General features: G+C 34.7%; 2 protein-coding genes across 4 annotated transcripts in view; one reads left to right on the forward strand and one right to left on the reverse strand.

Moving 5' to 3' along the window:
* IFT74 (intraflagellar transport 74) overlaps window positions 1–19562 on the forward strand; it is a 38463-nt gene that overhangs the window by 3608 nt on the left and 15293 nt on the right. For all 3 annotated transcript variants that reach the window (XM_056323964.1, XM_056323963.1, XM_056323966.1), the window contains exons 5-14: window positions 201–299; window positions 463–523; window positions 996–1055; window positions 2110–2171; window positions 11844–11982; window positions 12982–13044; window positions 13657–13800; window positions 14454–14494; window positions 15707–15786; window positions 18889–18942. In XM_056323964.1, the coding sequence (XP_056179939.1) occupies window positions 201–299; window positions 463–523; window positions 996–1055; window positions 2110–2171; window positions 11844–11982; window positions 12982–13044; window positions 13657–13800; window positions 14454–14494; window positions 15707–15786; window positions 18889–18942 (803 nt within the window). The remainder of the gene's footprint in view (window positions 1–200; window positions 300–462; window positions 524–995; window positions 1056–2109; window positions 2172–11843; window positions 11983–12981; window positions 13045–13656; window positions 13801–14453; window positions 14495–15706; window positions 15787–18888; window positions 18943–19562) is intronic.
* LRRC19 (leucine rich repeat containing 19) lies at window positions 2178–11833 on the reverse strand. Its single transcript, XM_056323967.1, has 5 exons — window positions 9611–11833; window positions 6963–7055; window positions 5520–6030; window positions 5106–5315; window positions 2178–3844 (listed from the first exon to the last, which is right to left on the reverse strand). Exons 2-5 carry the CDS (start codon window positions 7044–7046, stop codon window positions 3507–3509), a joined length of 1143 nt encoding a protein of 380 aa, XP_056179942.1. The 5' UTR covers window positions 7047–7055; window positions 9611–11833; the 3' UTR covers window positions 2178–3506.

A 19562-nucleotide genomic window follows, 5' to 3' on the forward strand; every position in this document is an offset into this window, starting at 1 on the left:
ACTTAAGATTTTATCTGATAGAACCACTCTGCTTTTTTCCTCACTTCTGCAACTCTTCTTTGAAATACTGATGTGAAACACGGTGCTGTGTGAGAAAGAGCTACTGATTGCACATCTCCTATAGTAAAATATAATTTCTGTTCTGTGTTTTAATTGTACATTCAAATTTTAAAGATTCTTTTTTGTTTATTTTTTTGCAGAAGCAAAACAAACGAACTCACAACAGAAATTCACAAGCTGCAGGAAGAAGTAGAAATGTACAAGCAAGAGAAATCTGTCTATTTGTCATATGAAAAAAGGTGAGATGTATTGCAGCTAATGCAGCACTTTCTCAGTCGCAAGACTGTTCTCAGATATTGAGCAGGCTTCAAGGAACCATTAAATAGTTCTTTTTTATTATTTTATTTTTACAGGAATGAATCTTCCCATCTTAAGTTTGACCTTTTTTTTTCTTTTATTTAGGGCAGAGGCTTTAGCTGGTGAAATCAAAGAATTTCAAGGTCAGCTAGCAGACTACAACATGGTATGCTGCTGTCAACTTTTGATACTGAATGCTTTCTCTTCTGTCATTTACTTTGTATTGCTTTTGCTTTATTGCAGCATCTTTTATTATTAGCACATCTCTGTAAAAATGTACTAGTTAGTACTGCTTTTTATTCAGTTACTGGAAAGGAAAAAGATGGAAATGAGCAAAAGCAAAAAAGAAAAAAAGGACGTGTACTATACATTAGGAGAAGCAGTTGCATATGGATTTAAGAATTTACTGCTGCGTAATATTTGTGGGTTTGTACATCTACATGTAATGATAATTACTTCTGAAAACTGCATGTAGTCTGTTCAGATTCCCAAATCATGTTTTTTTCCATTTGCAATAACAAAAAATTGCTGTGTTTTCATGAGTGCTTTGTCAATTGCTACCTAGTTGTCTGATATTTTTTGTGTGTAATTAAAAAAAAATGCAAGTAATAACAGGTTGGAGTTATGTCTCGTTTCAGGTCGTGGATATACTCAACACCAATATGGATACAACAGAGGTGATTCGGGATTACAATATGGTAAGAATTAAGACTACTTGCTATGTTTGAACTGTAAAGTGGGGTGTGTTACATTCTTGGTGCTTTGAACATATGACATCTCTAAAAAAAGCATAGCACTAATTTAAAACTTAGCCATTTTTTTCCAGTTAAATTAACCATAATATTGGCAATATATTTGCAGTAAGAAAATGGTTTGAAGTGCTGGATTAACAGCCCCATGATGGTTTTCTGTGTTTTAGCTTTCTAAAGGCTGTCATCCCAACCCAAATTGCAAGTGTTAAAATATATTCTTTATTTGATTTGGGAGCATCTAGTCTTATGGAAGGCAAATTCACTAGACTGTACTGCCTTGTAAAGCTGCCTGGTCTTCTGGAAATTTAGTTCTTTTTTATCTTCTGCCTTTTAAAAGACTCCAATGTAATACATAAGTTACTGACATGGCCAACCACAAAATCAATGAGCTTTTTTCTTCCTTTACTTTCATTATTTTCTAACACAGATAGAGTGTTCCCCTAAATATTAAGGTGTCAGTGGCATAAAGCATGTTCCATTTCTTACAATCACTTCGTTCATAAGGAAAAGAAATCAGGCTTAGAAAAGTTTATTTTGGTAGCTTGAAAAACCGCCTAAATATTTTTTTGGTCAAAACAATTCTTTTTTTCCCTGTATTTGATTGAAAAATAAAGTTGCAATGTCTGTCAGAATGAGAAGAATGCTTTGCAAGTGTTAGATTTTTTCATTCTGTTGGTAGGCTTAAACTTAGTATTTTACTAAGTGTTCCAGGTATAGTTCCCACAGTAGTAGTAAGTGAATTGATTTGTTGAAAACTTGATTGTATTTCTTCTTCAAACATAGAGATGCCTTCTTACTTCCTTTGGTTTCCAGTGGAAGACTGCGATTTCAGAGGGTCTTCTGTATCAACTGTGAAAAACCTTTGCAGCAGGCAGCCTCTACTGCTGCTTCCTTTTCAGTGTTCTGAGCAGCTTCTTGCTCATTTGAAGGAAACTTTGAATTTGTGTACAAAATCTGTGTTGTTAATGTATTGTATCAAAATACTTTTTTTCTTTTTAAGTTAAAGGTCCAGAATGACCGTGATACTCAGAGTGTGGATAAAATTTTCACAGAAAGACAAGCGTAAGTACAGTAAGTGTATCCTCCTCCAGAGCTGTTAAAACCATAATTGAAATTGGCAAAATTGAGATGTTAACTAATTCAGAAGTCCCTCAAGTGTGATGCATGCCCCAAGTGGTACCTGATATGTCAGTGACGGGCTTCAGCTGGAGTTCCTAGTTTTAAACTCTTCTGAGTAACTCCTGTGGAGATACTTTCCACACCATCCAGGAGGAGTTAGGTGGCAGTGGAGACTCCTGTCTTTTGGCAGCCTGCTGTCAAGGTCCTGAGTTCTAGAGGTTGTGTTGTGGAGTAGCAGAATGGAGAAAGCAAACAGAAGTGTGAACTAGAATTGACATTCCTGTTTGGTAAGGTAGAGGTGTGTGGAGGTGAAGATGAGGGCAGTGAGATGTTTACAGTAAGAATTTGTAACCCATGAGAACAGCTTGTATAGTGATAGGTTGAGAGGATGTGTTTCTGAGATGTTTAATTTCAGGACAGGTATGTGCAGGAGAAAGAGATACGATCCTTGTTGCCCATAAGAGCAATCTCAATGATGAGATTTTAAAGTATAAATAAAAACTTTTTTTTAAAAAAATTACCATTTAATAAGAAGGCACTTTTCAGTAATGCTGTGGTTTTCAACAGCTCAAAACCACATCTGTTTTACCCCTGAATGCGTTTTTAAGTGTTAAGAAAACATGAAGAGAAAAAACTTGGTTCCGTAGCAAACTAAGACAAAAAGACATTAGATATGCAGTAATAATAATTGATTGTTGTACTGTATGTAGACACATTTAAGGGAGTAGAGCAGTTGGTCTTTTTTGTTCTGCTAATTTGGTTAAAAAAAAACCAACAAATACTCTGTTCTCTGATTGTGTTGGTTTTGCCTAATAGACTACTTCTAAGCTGTGACACCATTGATTTAGATTCAGTCCCCCGTCTGGCTGTGGTCTGCTTCAACGTTTTAGAGAAATTATTTTTCTTTTCTAGACTTATTCACAATTAAAGCAGTTAAATTTTTCACAATTAAATTATGCCAGCTTCACAAGCTACTCTGTAAAGACTTGTTCATGTTAAGCAATATACAAGTAAGCTCTCCCCCAGCCCCCACCATAAGTAAGCAAATAAATTTTTATAAAAGATGGATTATGGGTGGTTTTTTGCATGTTTTGAAATATTTGTTATGATACTAATTCACGCACATTACATTTTTAGCTTCATGATTCATGCAGCAATGTTATGGATTTGATGAGATGAAAGGAGATAGACTGCTTAGCTTCATTTTGTATTGCACATCAGTAGAGTAATATGGAAGTACAAGTGTACTATGGTTTTGAAAAGTCAGTTCATCACCTATTATTTAAGACTTGAACTCTTCTCAGTACTATAAGAATCTATGTCTTTGTCCTCAGTACAGCCATCTTCCCCAGACACAAATGCATGACTTTTCTCAAATATTACTATGGGATCTTCATTGTTTGTACCCAATTCTGTAGGAAAAGGACTCATATCAGCAGCAAACTCCTGTTCAGACATCTCTGAGTCATTTTCTTCCAGACGACGGTGGCTGTAGCTGATCAAATAGTGATACCATGTTGGGCATTTTATAGCGGTAAAAATCAGGAGTGTAGTGCTTAAGACAAACCCTAGGACACCCACTAGGAAGGTCCAACTTTTGCCAACAAGTGGTAACCCTTTAAAACAAATAGGAAGAAAAGGAAGAGTCATCTTCATGAGGGATACCAGCAAGAACACTAGTATGATGTTTTTCATAGTTAAATTGAGGACTCACAAAATAAGTGATAGGGGAATTACTGAGTATCTCCAAAGCTTTAGTAGAATGTTCTTGCTATGTTATTAGGGAATCAGTAGCATCACTCAGACCAAAAATGCATGTACATCTCATGTTTTCTAGCAACATAAATCCACCATGCACATTTATCAAAAAGAATAGTTTCAAAGTCAGATGAAGTTCTAGGGACATATAAAATAATCATTTTTTTCAAAATTTGAATTCCAAGATCAGGCTTTGGAAAAAAAAATATCAGTAATTGACTCAAATTCTATTTCCCAGGCTTAAATTTCTGTCTGGTGATGATGTCTGCACCCTAAAATACTTCATCTTTTGTTTGGCATATCCTTTCAATTGTATTTCTTTTATAATAAAATTTCAATAGACTGTAGTTGCCAGTAGTCTTTATTTAGAAGCTAGTTTTCTGTGCCGGCTATAGTCCTAAAATAGATTATAGCTGTTACAGCAAAAGGAGTGTGTGGCAGTGGTGGCTTACAATTTGTGTATGTATCTGGAGATTGGTATTTCTTCTGCTTTAGCCAGAAGCAACAACTAAAACATTTCAGTATGGAAGAGTGGAGAACAACATTAATTTGCATGTCAGAAAAAAAATAATTGCTTCACTGAAAGAAAAGCTAGATTATTACAGAGTGATGATGGAATTAACATCAAAAGGTGAAGAAAAGTAAGGAGACTATCACTGAAATTTTCAAAGATTATGGTATGTGCACATCGGTGTCTTTTACACCGAACACAGTTTAGGGCAGGAGTAAAATTAATAGGCTCACTTTTTCACATTTTAAGACAACAGCTACACCTAGAAAGTAGTTAGTTTGGAAGAAGTAATTATTACTTTTTTTTAATGATGCTTCCCTGGTTCTTTTAGGGAGAGATCTGGGCAATTGTCTGAATTTCAAGCCTTTGAAATTTCATCATCAGTTTGTAGTATCGTTTGAGAATTCAGGTGTATGTTTTGAATGCTTACCTATTACAGCTTAGCACTCACTAGAATGTGTGTACAGTCTACCAAAACCTGGAAATACGTTTATTCCATAGCCCTGGCTTTTATGGAAGAGTTGCAGTGCACTGGGAATACAAACCAGTTGAAATCATGGAACAGTCAGTCAGCTTGTAAGCAGTAAAGCGAAACACCAGTATATTACCTGCATGTGTTCCATTGATTCCAGTGATGTTGCTTGGAGTCAGAGCTGTTAGTAAGGCATTGCTTTTAAGTTTTATGGCAGAAGTGGAAGTTACAGTGTTTTCTAAAGAATCTTTTCCAGTTTTGCAGTCAGCTGGTTGAATAGCTGCCATCTTGATGGAGAATTTTTCCTTGGTGTTTGGGAGTGTACATGTAGTGTTGTTTTCATTTTCTGTGAATGTGAGCAGTGGAAAGGCTATAAGATATTGTTAGTTCATTGGCAGTCTGATTAAAAAAAAATAATAATCAATGATTGCTAGTGTATAAGTAAAGTTTACAGATAACTTGATGGTTGATGTTATCCAGATCACGAAACACCAAGATAAGGCTATTTGATATAAATGATCATGAAGTTGCTGCTCTTACCAAAACTTACCCATTGTCACGTTGGAGGCCATTAGCCATATGTGTAAATTAAGGAGGTCACAGGAGCAGGTCCATGGGTTTCCAGCTAAAACAATTCTAATCAATTTAAAAGATGATTTTATATGAAGAGATTTCAGTAAGTTATGTTGTAGATTTAAAACTGTCAGACTTATTAGAGAAGTAAATACATCTGAATCTAGTTGAGTAATTGCATTATAGGATAGATTCAGCACTGACAGTTGATTTAATCCTGCAAATGCTGCTTTATGAACTGTGCTAATATGATTGTTGCTGATATCCAGAATTACAAGTTTTGTCAGGTTGCAGAAGCTGTGATTATACAGTACAGTAATCATATTTTCATTCAGATAAAGTTCAGTGAGGCTAATAAAACTTCCAAGAATCTCTTTGTCACTGTTTTTTAAACTGATTTTATTATTTCTGAGGCTTAATTTAGTAACGTTTTGGAAAAGATTAGTGCAGATCTTAGAAAAGTTTTTTCCAGACTCCTCACAAGTGACCTGTTGAAAAAAAGAGAATGACTACAATTAAATACTGTAGGAAAATATGGTGATGAAGGTGTCTCAGTGATGGCTGTCAAGGGCATGAAAAGTCTTTCCTATATATTTTAATTTATATGTATATGTATGCATCACTGCAGATTATAGTTTGTAGTGTCAAGATACTTGGACTAGCTTTAAAGGAGATGGTAAGTACTGGAAACAGGTTGGTTGATTATCCCTCATCCTAAATAAGTAACCTGTGTTCAGCTTGTTAGTGATGTAACCAGACTGAGTCTAGATAGTTTATTTAAAAACAAATGTAGATGGCGTGCCTTTTCTGTACTGTATATACCCATTATGTAAGTGGTTTTGTTCTTGTTTGTCCCAAAGATGAACAAGCATGAGGTATACTACTGGACTTGAAGGCACTGAGTTCAAAGCAAATACTGCAATACAGTTTATCATTTGACTGTTAATCGAGACTCCTTCCTTCCCCTCCACTACCCAATAAATACAAAATCCATTAAATTAATCTGTGAAGAAAAATTTTAAAATTTCTTATATATGTTTGGACCTGACTTGGGCAAGTGCTAACTCAACAGATCTCGCTAACTTGAGCAGTAATTTGCCTTGTCAAAAATAACTGTTTTTAAAAACTGTTGCATTTTAGTTCTATTCCAAAATGATGCAAAGATAAAGAAGACACTCCTGTTGTCTGCAGAGAGATTTGACTGAGATATAAATCCATGTCAAATATGTTTTGGTGTTATTCACCCGCTTAAAATGACTACCAGCAGCTGTCCATTTCACAGAAAACCATGTCGTCTTATTTGTCAATATGTGCTTCTTACTTCAGGAATTTTATATTTACAAGGGAGTTTTAAAAATGTCTTTAGCTTCTAGTGTATTTTTAAAAAATAAAGAGTAATTTACACACATATAAAACTTACAGTTTGAGAAGTAATGTTGCAGTCAGCAGTGACTGGATTCAGAAATAGTATTCCAGCCCAGATCGCAAACCAAGAAAGTTTCATGGTTAGAGCCTAGTAGAAAACAACACTTTTGTATACCAAGGCCAGAATACCCATGCCTTCTATAGTGGTAGTTTAACAAATTAATAGATACAGTTATTTCAATGCTAATTTATTCTACATAAATAATTTGTTCAACATAAATATTTTTAAATGTAAAGGAAAATGTAAGGAAAACCATATGTTATTAGAATTAACGTGTTCAGTTTTTGCTTAATTGAGACAAACTTAAAATCCAGTGAGCAGACTGTATCAGCAAATAGATTGATTAGACAAGTTAATAGACAGCAGTGTCATAAATGGATAAAACAAAGAGGCAGGGAATACTCATTAATATCCCCGTTAAAGTGGTTATGAGTACTGGAAGACTATGATAGGAGTAAACGGCAGAAAGTATTCAGGCTTGCATGTTCTCCCTAAATAATTTCTTTTGTGGCCACTGACAGAGGCAGAACACTACCAGATTGATTGTTGGTTTATCCAGTCAGATTTCTCTCATGTTCTTATGTAAGTTATTAAGCAGGTTTTTGTGAATTTTCAATTAATAGATTGATCTTCTAATCTCTTTATTATCCATAATATAACATATGTCATATAACATAAACCTGGACCTCTATGTTATGAAGGTGAGGTTGTTGCTCTGATCTTTGGAACTAAGTAAACATGGTTCAGTCTCTTGTGCTGGAGTTTTTGTACAGGTTTAAACCTTATTTTCTGAGAGTGAGGAAAGCCTTTCTGACAAATGGTATTCACTGTGACATAACTTCTGTCAGAAGGTGTCACTCATTCATCCCCTTTGAATCAGGCATTATTTGCAAGATCTATTAATTTTGAATAGGAATGTTAAACTATCTCTGTCAGATGTTAAATCAGTCCCTGTTTGTGCTGGACTTGAGTTAAAATGTTATGTAAAAGGTAAATTATTCCTTCATTTTCACACTTCTTCTCCAGCATCTGAAGAAAAGATAGTGAGCTAAGTGCCAGTATCTCCTTCCCAGATTTCTGTATTCCAGATTAAAAAAGATCCAAAAGATAAGGTGTAAGATATGTTTATAAAGTGCCTAAAGTGCCTGTGCTGTAGAGTATTCGCTGAATTTAACAGAGAAGAGTGGGGGAAATTGCATAAGGAAGCTCAATTGCAGAAACAATGCTAAATATTGACAGCCAGTCAGATTGAGAAAAAAACTCCACCAACCCTTAAAAAGAGTGCCACGACATCTTTGCTGATCGATGTGGAGTAGGTGAAGTCACAGAACAAATTGGTCAAATCTGATTGATTGCTTCTATATGTTTACGTGTCTAAGAACTGACCTCATTCACCTAACTGAATCAGCCTGGAAACTTAATAGCTTCTTGGAAAGAAGAAGATAAGTACCACATACAATCCTGTGATACATTTTGTATTTTTACTGCTGCTAGAAACTTCCATTAAATACAAAAAAAGAGTTCATAAACCTTTTTGTTAGACGTCATCAGTGGCATGGACAAGGGGTACTAGCAGCAGCAGCCACTGTGGTATTATGTTCTGTGTTAGGTGTTGTTCTTGTCAGTGATGGTACTGGTGACCTGCATACATTTTTTGAAGGCAGTTCGTGTATTGCTAGTGGAAAATGGGATGTCGTTTGAGAACTCCTGATGTAGACTATGTTAACTGCTGGATCTTGTGGCATACTTGGACCTTAAAGGTACTGCTTCCAAAATGCTCAGAAATAAAACAGGCCTTAACCAGGCAATCTAGAAATACAGGTTAATAGTATTATTGTAGTTTTCAGATTTCAAGAAAAATACTTTCTTTAATAGAATGGGGGAAATATATTAAAAAAAGGAAGTCTGTAAGTTAATAACAATCAAGTTGCAAATGAAAGTTAAAGTTTTTCAAAATTTCAAGAAAAAGTTAAAATGTCTGGATGAAGGGGATGCCATTAACTTGAAAAATCCTTTTCCTGTCTAAAATTCACTCTACATAAAAATTCGACAAAAGTCGAAATCATAGTTCGTAGTTTTTACTCTAGTTTCTACTGAAAAGTTAGGGGGTTTCTTACAGATTCAATTTCTTACATTGTTTATGTGTGAACCTATATAATCGATAGAACAGGAAAACATCTGTAATTTTAATTGCAGTTTAGCTTTTTTGCTAGAACCAGATTTTTAAAATTGCTTTTTAAAGTAATTTCTTTGGAAAGAAACTGAGGGTGGGAATACATTGGTCGTAGCTTGACATTTCCTTGTAATTAGAAGAGTTCTCTTAAAAAAGTTTGCCTCAGAGAACTTTTTACGATGTTATCATTTAATAGTATGTAATTCCTATTGTTTTTCTTATATTTGTAAAGAAAAAGACTGGTTTGGGGAGGAAATGGAGTTCACATAGTCAGGTAGTCTGGTTTTTGGAGAAGAAACGGGCTGTTCCTGTGCTGAAGTACAGTTTACTTAACAACTTGCATGTCCAAGGTTCATAGTAATTCCTGAACTTTTAATGTATTTCAAGCTCTATTTGTTTCCAGTCTAGCAACAAAGTCATACTAAAAATCTTTGCCTACATTTTGAAAAAGATGTACCAAATATCTTACCTTTTCTGTTGCTTCTTAGAGGCTGTGTATGTACACATGTGTAGATTTTTTCGATGTACTGACAAGAAATAATATGGTGCAATAGCACTTTGGTTTTGTTCAACCTTTGTACCTGATGAATAAGCAGGTGGTGTAAGAAAAAAAAAAACACACTAGAAAATCCTTAGCAAAAGATTGACTAGGTTGAGCAACTTCTTACAATCATCTTGGATTTAAATGGATCTACAGCCAATAGGGAAGTCTAGTAGTAGTAAGCTCAAGTGTCACATTCCAGTTCATATAGGAAACACTGAGTTAAAATGCCACAAGGAATTTACAAGCAAGTTGGGTCATAATCAATTAAAGAAATGCTGGAGATGGAAAAAGACTTGCATTTTTTATATCATCAGTTATCACAAGAGGAAAATTTCAAGATATTTGCATACTGAAGTAGAGATCTCTGGTAGTTAAATGTATTAATTCTTGTTTTTTGGAAACATCAGAGGAGCTGTGGGGTATGATACGTAAACCTCTTTTTAAAAAAGAATTACAAGCAGTTAAGGACATCTGTTATATGGACTATATTTCGGAAAGAGATTCTAAAACCAGATGATACTTGCTGTGATTTGAGAGCATGTCTATATGCAGGCTGAAAAGAGAATTGTGTTGATACACAGATACTACTTCAGTGAATTTTCTTCTTGAGTTGGTGCTCATTCTGTCCAATGTACAGCATTAAACTACAAAATGGTTTCATCTCCTCTCATTCTCCATTCCTATCAAATATGTGGCTGTAGAAACCACTTCGTTTCGCTGTCTCGCTTTGACGTTATTTGCCACTTTGGTTTTTTGCTTACTGTCTCAGAACAACTGTGCAACTTTTCCAAGCCTCATCACTGATTCAGCTTCATCAGTTGTCTTCAAATTACTTACGGTAATGAATTGTCTTCCTGTGACAGCCATTGCTGATATTGTTATTGCCTCTTAGAAAATCACTGAGTTTTAACCTTCTGTCAAAAGGCTTCTACCAGAGAAGATACTTCACAGCTGAGTCAGGTGTTTCTAGTGTCAAGGACATACTGGATCATCTTGAAGTATTTAGCCAGGAGTCCACATCACATAAGAAAAATAAATTTGCCTGAGGTTAAGAGGCCTGCCATGTGTTCACACACACTTTACATTGGAGGGGCTGGAAGAGTAGGCTTTCTTTCCTTACTCTGTCATACAGACTTGGAGTCTCAGGCATAGACAAGAAAAATCCAGTAGAGCTTGGAGATACCACTGTCCTCAGCAGTGATGGCTGCTTCCATATGGTGCTTTGGAGCACAGGAGAAATGTAGCAAGCGGTATTCTTTTCACCCTCCCTAAATGCCCCAGTGATCTCCAGGAAAAGGCACCTTGTTTGTACTTAAATGACAAGTTCCCTATGAAGTAACAACAGTCCCTCCTGGTGAATTACATCTAGTGCGGAGCTTTATTCTGGAAATCAGCAACCTTAATATTTTCTTGAATTCTTCATTGCAATTTTTCTGTTTCCATTCTGTGACATCTTCAGTTGGGCTTGATTTGAGAGTCACTGCTGAGGCTTTGCAACAGCTTTCAGAGGCCCACCAGACTGAGGGACAGGGAGCCTCCAATAAAGAAGTAACATGGAACCTCTCTGCCAGCTAACTTTGTTCTGTGCCTTCCAGAGGGTCTTAAATCAAACTACTCTCATAACTTAAGAGCATGCTTCTCTTAAAAAGCTACTCCTTTCCACTACCAAGTGTAACATAATTATCCATTCATAAACCCATGTTACTTATGATGAGGCAGATAATTATACATTATCTGTGTAATGTTTACTGTATGTACCTTCACAAATCAGATACCAGCTTCTTTATTTCAAACTGCCTGGTTTTATTCTAGCAATTCACTGATTGAGACCAACTGAGAGGGGCTAGTATACTTTTGCCAGTGTTTGGGACTGTGCAGACAGACAGGGTGAGAGTGCTGGAAAAAACTCTGTGTGTACTGTAAGGGCAAAGAATTCTTCATCTTCTGCATTCCGTAGTGTGAATGTTTATATAGCTAATCCGGTTTCAAGAAGATTAGATGCAAGTAGGTAGGTAACTTCTTTTTTTTTTTTAAGAGTTTGTGGAGTTCTTATGTTACAGGATCATTTCAGTCAGTGTGAACTAATACCAGAGTTTGAAATGGGTGCTTAAAATAAACATCAGCTACTAAAAGTTACAAAAACGTTCTATTTTTACAGCACAGAAAAGTTAATTCAAGGTGTAGAAGAAGATATCGAACGTGAAAAGGTTGTAGCAGATGACATAATAAAAGACATGTCACAGGAAAATCAAGCTAAATATATGGAGATGAAGGCTGCAAATGAAAAACTTTCCCAGGTTTGTTTGTTTCGTTGCACTTACCTAAAATATTTCTCAATCTGACTCCATTGGTTCCAGATACAATTTAAGTATTGAAGAGCTCGAGAATGGAGTAATACAATAAAAAAGCTTACTGGTATCTTAATCAATTGTAGAAGTGCCTAAAAAGCAGAGCAGTTGACTAAAATAAAATACTTTGTCTTTTTGTATTTCTTATTTTAAGAACAAATTATGTTCATAATTTTACTTTTAAATTTGGGACTGACATGCAAATATTAAAAGCCACTGTGGTGCTTAGATGTTTCATCATGTGTAAAAAGCAAGCGAAGGGGAAAAACAAACCCAGAATTTTTTGTAGTTCAGTTGAGTAGAAAGTTTTCTTCATGCATACAAAAGTGAATCAGATGGGTGTTTTTGTTGTTGTTCTTGTACATTTCAATGTATCAGAAAAATGAACTGGGCTTTGTAAAATCTTTGTGACTTTGCTAACAAAAGCAGTAAGATTTCTAGGTTCTGGGGTCTGGGATCATGCAACTTCAGGCATGTGATCTTCGAAGTTTTCTTTGTATAGTCACAGCAAGATAGGCATCTTTTGAGGCAAGTGCTTCCCAGCTGTCTTAGAATGAGCAAAATCACTTGTCAGAGCCTACCTTTCTCTTTCTCTTTCTGGACTGTGAAGAAACTGTGGTGACTAGTTCAGATTTTAAATCTGATTTTAAACTTCTGAAGTAGAAATGATAAATTCCACCCTCTTTACTGATTTTAAGAAAAGCAATGTAGTTATAGCCCAACTGGAAGAGACTGTGATAAGAGTTTATTGGAAAGATTGGATTCTGAAAGTAAATGGGTATTATATCTGAGTTACTTGAAGAAGCTGGATACAGTCTTGTCTTTTAAATTTTTAAGAGCAGCAATGAGATTTTTTACAGCATTTTATAAATACTGAGTTGCAGAACAAATAAGTAAACTCATCAAGTAGTATTTTTTATCTGAATTTTGCATTTTTTTCCTCTTTAGGAATTGGTTGTTCAACAGCAGGAATTGGATGCACTAAATGTAAAGGAGGAGTCTTTAAGAGCTGTATGTATGATAACAAGCGGTCTCCATACCAGTCTTCACTGAACTCTAGAGTAAAAAACAATACAGTGGAAAAATACCTATAATCTTGCTCCTTCCATTTTCAGATACTGTAGGATCATGCCCTAGAGGCAAACTGTCTCTCTGCTTTACACCAGTAATTTCTAATCAGTTTTGGCTAAAAATTGGGTTTGCTAGATGCCAAGTACAAAATTTTGATAGCGTTAGTGAGGTTTCTTAGGATAAAAGGATTTATGAGCTGAAACATAGTTGTGTATATTTTCAGCAAGTCTACTTTTCAAATACTACCAGAATTTTTTCCTGTCCTTTTGAATACTCTATATAGTTTGTGATCCCCTGGAAATGATGAAGTAGTAAATCTACTCAGAAAATTAGCCTTAGGATGAACTCATAAAGCAAGAGATATTCCATTCCAGAAAGGGCAATATTGAAAATATGATTATAAAGTTTATTGTTTATACTGTCTCTGTACTGTTTGTAACAAATAAGCTTCACTTTGAATATATGCATAAGTGTTGCTTAACTAAAGCATAATTTCTGCAATGCTGTCTTGCAATCTGAAAATAGCTAGTAGGTTTTTGCTTTTCCCAATAGGAAATAACGCACTCTCAGGTGAAACAGGAGGCTGTACAGCTGTATGAAAAGCTCCATGAGCTTGAGGAACGTCGAGATCAAATGGTTGCTGAGGATAAGAACATGGAATCTCCACAGGAGGAAAGAGAGAGATTACTAAAGCAGGCAAGAACATAATATTTTATAATGTAAAAGATTCTCTGAGTCATTATTTTAAGGGATGATAATATTTGACAATACTTGAGTTTGAATCTTGCCTTTATTTGCTCTTTGAGCAGCACAAATCATCTGAAATTTAGGACAGTTATTAAAGTGGCTGGATCAGATATTTCAGGTTCAGCCAAAACAAAATTTGCGCAATCAGCTTTTCAGCTGGTTGATTGTTCCAATTCATCAGTCCTGTTGGTATGGCAAAAATGGTCTTATTGAACAATTCTGTAACATAGCTCCAGATAGTATCCTTGCGGGATACTGAGCAGATGTACTAATCCACGAACAATTTTAGCTACTTTACAAGGGTATATACTGTATTATGTAGCTATCCATAGATACTGTATGGATTATTGAACCGAACAACACTGATGAGTGTGTCTGATTTTAAAATGTGTATTGAGAAAGTAGGACATTTTGATGACTTAACACTTAAATCATACCACTTTTCACTGAAGAGCTGTTTTTGGACAATGTGACAGCAAGTTTGTGATTTCATACGCTGAGTTTCTATTCCCTATATACTGAATTAAGAAATCTTTTTTGATTTTCCTTTTTTCATTTGTAGATTTTATTTCCTGTCTTGAAGTTGTTATACTTTTTTATAGGTTAAGGATGATAGTCAAGAAATAGCAAGCATGGAGAGACAGTGAGTAATCCTATTGTACTGTTGCTAAAAATTACATTTACACCCTGAAGACACATAGTTTAATTCTATCACGTATTGCTGTGGTCTTTTAGAACATCGCCACATTTTCAAGCCTCTGCTAGTGTTAACCTTCCACAGAGAATAGAATAAATTTTTCTGTTTCAGCTAAATAATTTTTATAGTGATAGGACATTGCAATCTGCATAATAAGGTGCTTCCTGTCCTTATGAACATGCCATGAGAATATAAACTGGTAATTGCACAGATGTAAACTACTTTATGGCTGAAGAAGACACTCATCCCTAAGAGCCACTCATCTGGGACATGAAGCTGAGCCTGTATTTGCTGCAGTCACATTTTGAAGAGTTTGTTATGCCTTCTTAAAACATGAGTTACAAAGTTGCTTACAGAAAGTTCAATTCTAAAGAGTAACAGGGCATTGCTTGGTTCTTGGGTAGTGGTCCTTTCTGAAGATGTGCTAGAGACTCTGGTAAATGTTACAATAATAGTAAGAAGTGGGGGAGGGGAGCAGAATAAAACACTACAGTATTTTTGTGATTTTGAGCCTTTTGATTTCTCTCTCTTTACAGAAGAATTGAGATAATTCCTGAAATCTCCTAGAAACCATTTTAATTTTTTTTTAAACTGTATTCCCAACTGTAATAATTTTTTTAACTTTTACTGCATTTTTGATTGGATAGTAAGTTGCTTAACATAATTTTTGGAAAGAAACAGTAACAGTGAATTATATTTGAGAATTTACATAGCAGTGTTTTTAAGGTAATTTCCTTCCTCACTTTGATTGATTATGTAACACAGTGGTTTTTTTCTTGACAATTTCTTAATGGATTTTAATGAACATGTAGGCAATTTTTAAGGAATACCATTCCTTTTGTAGTTTACCAATTATGTTGTAGCTCTGCAAAGCTGTATAGCAACCAGCAGAGGAACCTGTTGAGTAAGGTAAGAACTACTGATGACTCAACGAAAAATGCTTTTATTGAAAAAGAGCAGCAGTACTTTTGTTTAATAGATATAGGGAGTAAAGTGACAGGTAGTTTACATATAACTTTTATAATAACAGCAATCGTCTTGATACTCTTTTGGTTTTGATAAACTTAGGTTTGCCATTTTTATTTTTGATTTTGCTCTCCATTTTTGTCTAAAACCAAAGCACATTTTTAACCCTGGATTTCATTATCTGTTTGTCAGGCTGACAGAAATAAAAGAAAGAACAAACCATTTTAAAAAGGTCATTCAACGACTTGATCTGGATCTGGAGAATCATCAAGGTAATACGACTATGGTTGTAAAAGACTATGCAGAGCTGTATCTGTTCATACTATAACACATATTGTTACTGACATTAGTTGCTTGAAAATTTTAGGCTTATGCAAATGTCCATTATTCACCATCAGAAGAAGGTTTTGTGTCTGGGGTACAGGCTCCTCTGTTCAGTTATGAGAAATAGGGAGTATCCTCCTTTAGCAGCATGTTCATCAGGTTCATATTGATTAGTAAATATACCCTATAAAATAATATTACATCTGTCTGGTTTTCTGTCCAAAATTTATCTTTAGGACTACTTGAGAAACAGAAGTTTCTTTTACTGGCAGCATTGCAGAACCAGCTCAGCTTTAGAAAAGCTTTTATTTATTTTACCTTTTGCATGATCTGATACACTGTTAGTGAATGTCGAATTGAGAATGTTTAATGATAATGTGTAAAGCAGACAGAATTCAGTATGCTTTTTTTTAATGTGTCTTTGAAACTTCTTGGGTTGATCTTTGCAAAAAGAGGTTGGGAGCTGCCTAGAAATGGCATTAGCTTAGAAACTTACCTCCAGCAAACACCTGCTGTAGTACGTTAGGCTGTTAGTTTGGGATTTGTCCTCGCACTGAGAAAGTAACTTGGTTTGAGCATAGGCCCTCAACAGCTGCAGAAGAGTCTCCTAAAAATGGCAATTCATCCCACAGAAGGCATGCTTCTAAACAAGGAATCTTGTTTACATAGGAGTTACAGAAATATGTGCATACATTCTGGAAAACTTTGTAACAAGTTCTTTAGATTCTACAGGACTGATGAATGAATGCGTTGTGCCCTTTTTACTTTATACCTTCTCTCATACGATCAGTGCAGAATTTAGCTGTAGATTTCTTCAAGATGAACATATATTTCTAAAATTGACCTTAAACAAATGTTTGATATATGTTTCTTATCTTTTGTATTACAAAATATTTCATACTTCTCTGGATAAGTAATTATTTTTGTGCAAATTTATTAAGAATGTTTTATTAGCTTTCTTGCTTCCAGATAATATGATTACCAACTTTACTATTCTGCTTTAATTTTTCCTGTTTGTTTGGTTTGCAACTCTTTTTTTGTATCTTTGGACAAATGCAGAAGGTAAGAAGTGAGTCACTTTTCACACTTCATAGTTAATTTACACATGCAGTCAGTCATTGCTGGACTGTTATGTCTTTCACTGTTTTAGAAGAAGACCTCTGTTGAAGAAGAGGATTTAAAGCGTATTTAGGAGAAAGCACATGTTCTCTGACAACACATCAGGAACAGTCAGGATAATAAAGTTACCTCGTGGTATAATACAGAAGCAATTATATGTGTTGGTACAACATAGAGGGAATAAAGAAGATATTCATAAGGAGTAGCTTTAAGACACAGAAATATAAACTCCTAATGCCCTCTTCTCTAGTGAATGGAGAGAGAATCCCAGGGGGCCATTCATACTTCTGCTCTGAATCTGCATCTTGGTTTGTCCTTGAAATTTCCGTCCTCCCTCCCTACCCAGTCAGCTTACTTTTGGCTTAGTATTTAAAGTGTTTATTACAAAGCATTCCCAAAACTTCAGTTCCCAAAGTTTTTTAGTGAAATTTAAGGTAAAATAGCTGGGGGGACGGTGACGGGACTACAACTAAAGATTTTTTTAATATTTCAGATGAATATTTCAGTGCTAGGAACATTTTTGAGCAGGAAAAACAAAATAAACAGACCATAAATGGAAATAGCTATTTTTAGTTTTCACTTAAGAAAATCTAAATAAGTAAAGAATTCACCCACTTATTATATATTCCATATATTAGCAGTTACTTTTAACTGATTAGTCAAAATCAATGTTAACTCATAATGGAGTAGGTTTAACGCTTCACAAATTGCTTGAGATGGTGAAATATTGATGTAATAATACCATATTTTACAGAAAACATCTGTAAAGACATTTTAACGGTTCTGGTCTTTGTTTCAAGTGGTTTTTTTTTTTTTCTTTAAACACTTGGCGGATCATGTAGCTTTCTGTTTCATGACTCACTGTAACTAGACTTTTTAAGAGTAGAACAGGCTGAGTTATTAAGTATCGGAGACTTAAATGAAAGAGAGAGTCCATCAAGGAGCAAAGCCACAGCTGCAAGGAAGCTGAAGCAGAATCACAGTCCCTTAGGGGCCCACAAGTGTTATTGTTTGTATATACTAGATAAAAAGGAAAGCATGAGGGTATACAAGTAAAAAGACCTGGAGAAATTTTTTTACTCAGTTATATCTGTATCTACTTCATTCTTTTTCTTTGTATTCTTTACAGTTACAACATTATGCTGAAAATTTATCAATGACCAGGACTCAAACAATTAAAAATTTAGGTGCTTGAAACTTAAAATTATTCTTAGGAGCTGAATTGTCTCACCTTCTCAAAACTTGTGACAAATATATCAGGTCTCCCACTTGACTAGTACATTTTATTTAAGAGCTATTTATAATCCGTAGCTGGATTTAAAGATGGAGTGTATTATGTATTGTATATTATTCATTACGCCTAGTACCACTATAAAGAATGTGTATGGAAATGTTCTTTTAAACTTAATTTTAGAAAGCTTTCTGTGCATTTTATTTTCCTACACCATTGCTTGTACAGTTTTCCTGTTTATTTCCCTGAGATTGTCACACTGCATACAAGCTGCATAACTTTATGAAAGTCCTTTCTAATAGGTGAAAGTGACATTGAAATGGCCCATACGTTAGAGAGAGCCATAGAAACTTTTAACTAACCATTGTGCCGAAATATACAAAAGCATTTGTTCTCTATTATTGAAATTCACTGAAAGTTTTTGTGAGCTTCCTTTGTTCAAACTAATTTTTATCCCACTCATATTTAAAATTCTAACCTCTAAAAGGATCTAAAAATTGCATTGAGACTGATTTATTAACCTAATTATATCTCTTTTTTTTTTAATATGAAATTGTGTATGACGTAGTGGAAGTGACTACTTTAAATGACATGGGATGAGTCCTGTAGTTTCTAGGCATGTTAAAACTGATATTTTGCCTACCTAAAGGAATCCAGAACTGAGCTATTATAAATTTAAATCACTGTACATCTCTTGCAGGAGAAGAAAATTGGAAATACAAGGAGCTGAAGAAGAGGGAAGAAAGCATGGACTGTAAGTTTTTTAATAGACTTTAATCTAATTCCACAAAAATACAGATTTTCTTTTATTGTTAACACTCGGTTTATTTAGACCTGAAAAGAACTGATGTCCTGATACTTGCATAAAGTTTCTGCAGTGTACCTCAAGACAAGATAATTGATATCTTAGGACTTAGAGGACAATCACAAATATTTGGAGCTTCTTTCAAGGCTGTTCATAAAACATCAAAAGTCTTAGGAACACAGCTTTATTTTATGAAAGCAAGACAGAAATTAATTTTGACATAATTTAAATAGAAGGTATATAAAACCATCTGTTCAGGTCTAATTAAAAGCAGAAGTTCAAAATGGACAACTGTAGACATCACATAATTCATTAAAACTACGGCTTCTTGTATCTGTTTATTCAAGATGAATGCTACTGAAGCTTTCTTCCATATTACAAGGTTCTAATGTTTTAGAGACTTCATCAGCAACTAAAAGAGGATGAAAACAGAACTGTTTTTATAATATACCCTATTGCTAGTATAGGTCGGCAGCTTACAAAAAAAGTTGGTCTGTTACTCAGTGAAACGGGAAAATGATCAATAAATATGCTATGAAGGCCAAAGTGTATATTGTGTTTTTGTAACA

Source organism: Falco biarmicus, chromosome Z, assembly GCF_023638135.1.
Source record: "Falco biarmicus isolate bFalBia1 chromosome Z, bFalBia1.pri, whole genome shotgun sequence".
NCBI classification, from domain to species: Eukaryota; Metazoa; Chordata; class Aves; order Falconiformes; family Falconidae; genus Falco; species Falco biarmicus.

Bases quoted from the DNA above. Each gene is read 5' to 3' on its own strand.
- LRRC19 (XM_056323967.1), bottom strand. From the start codon at position 7,046: ATGAAACTTTCTTGGTTTGCGATCTGGGCTGGAATACTATTTCTGAAT. The intron at 6,031-6,962 runs GTAAGTTTTATA...TTTTTTCAACAG, and splicing joins GCAACATTACTTCTCAAACT to GTCACTTGTGAGGAGTCTGG. The intron at 3,845-5,105 runs GTAATATACTGG...TTTGTTTTAAAG, and splicing joins AATCAATGGAACACATGCAG to GGTTACCACTTGTTGGCAAA.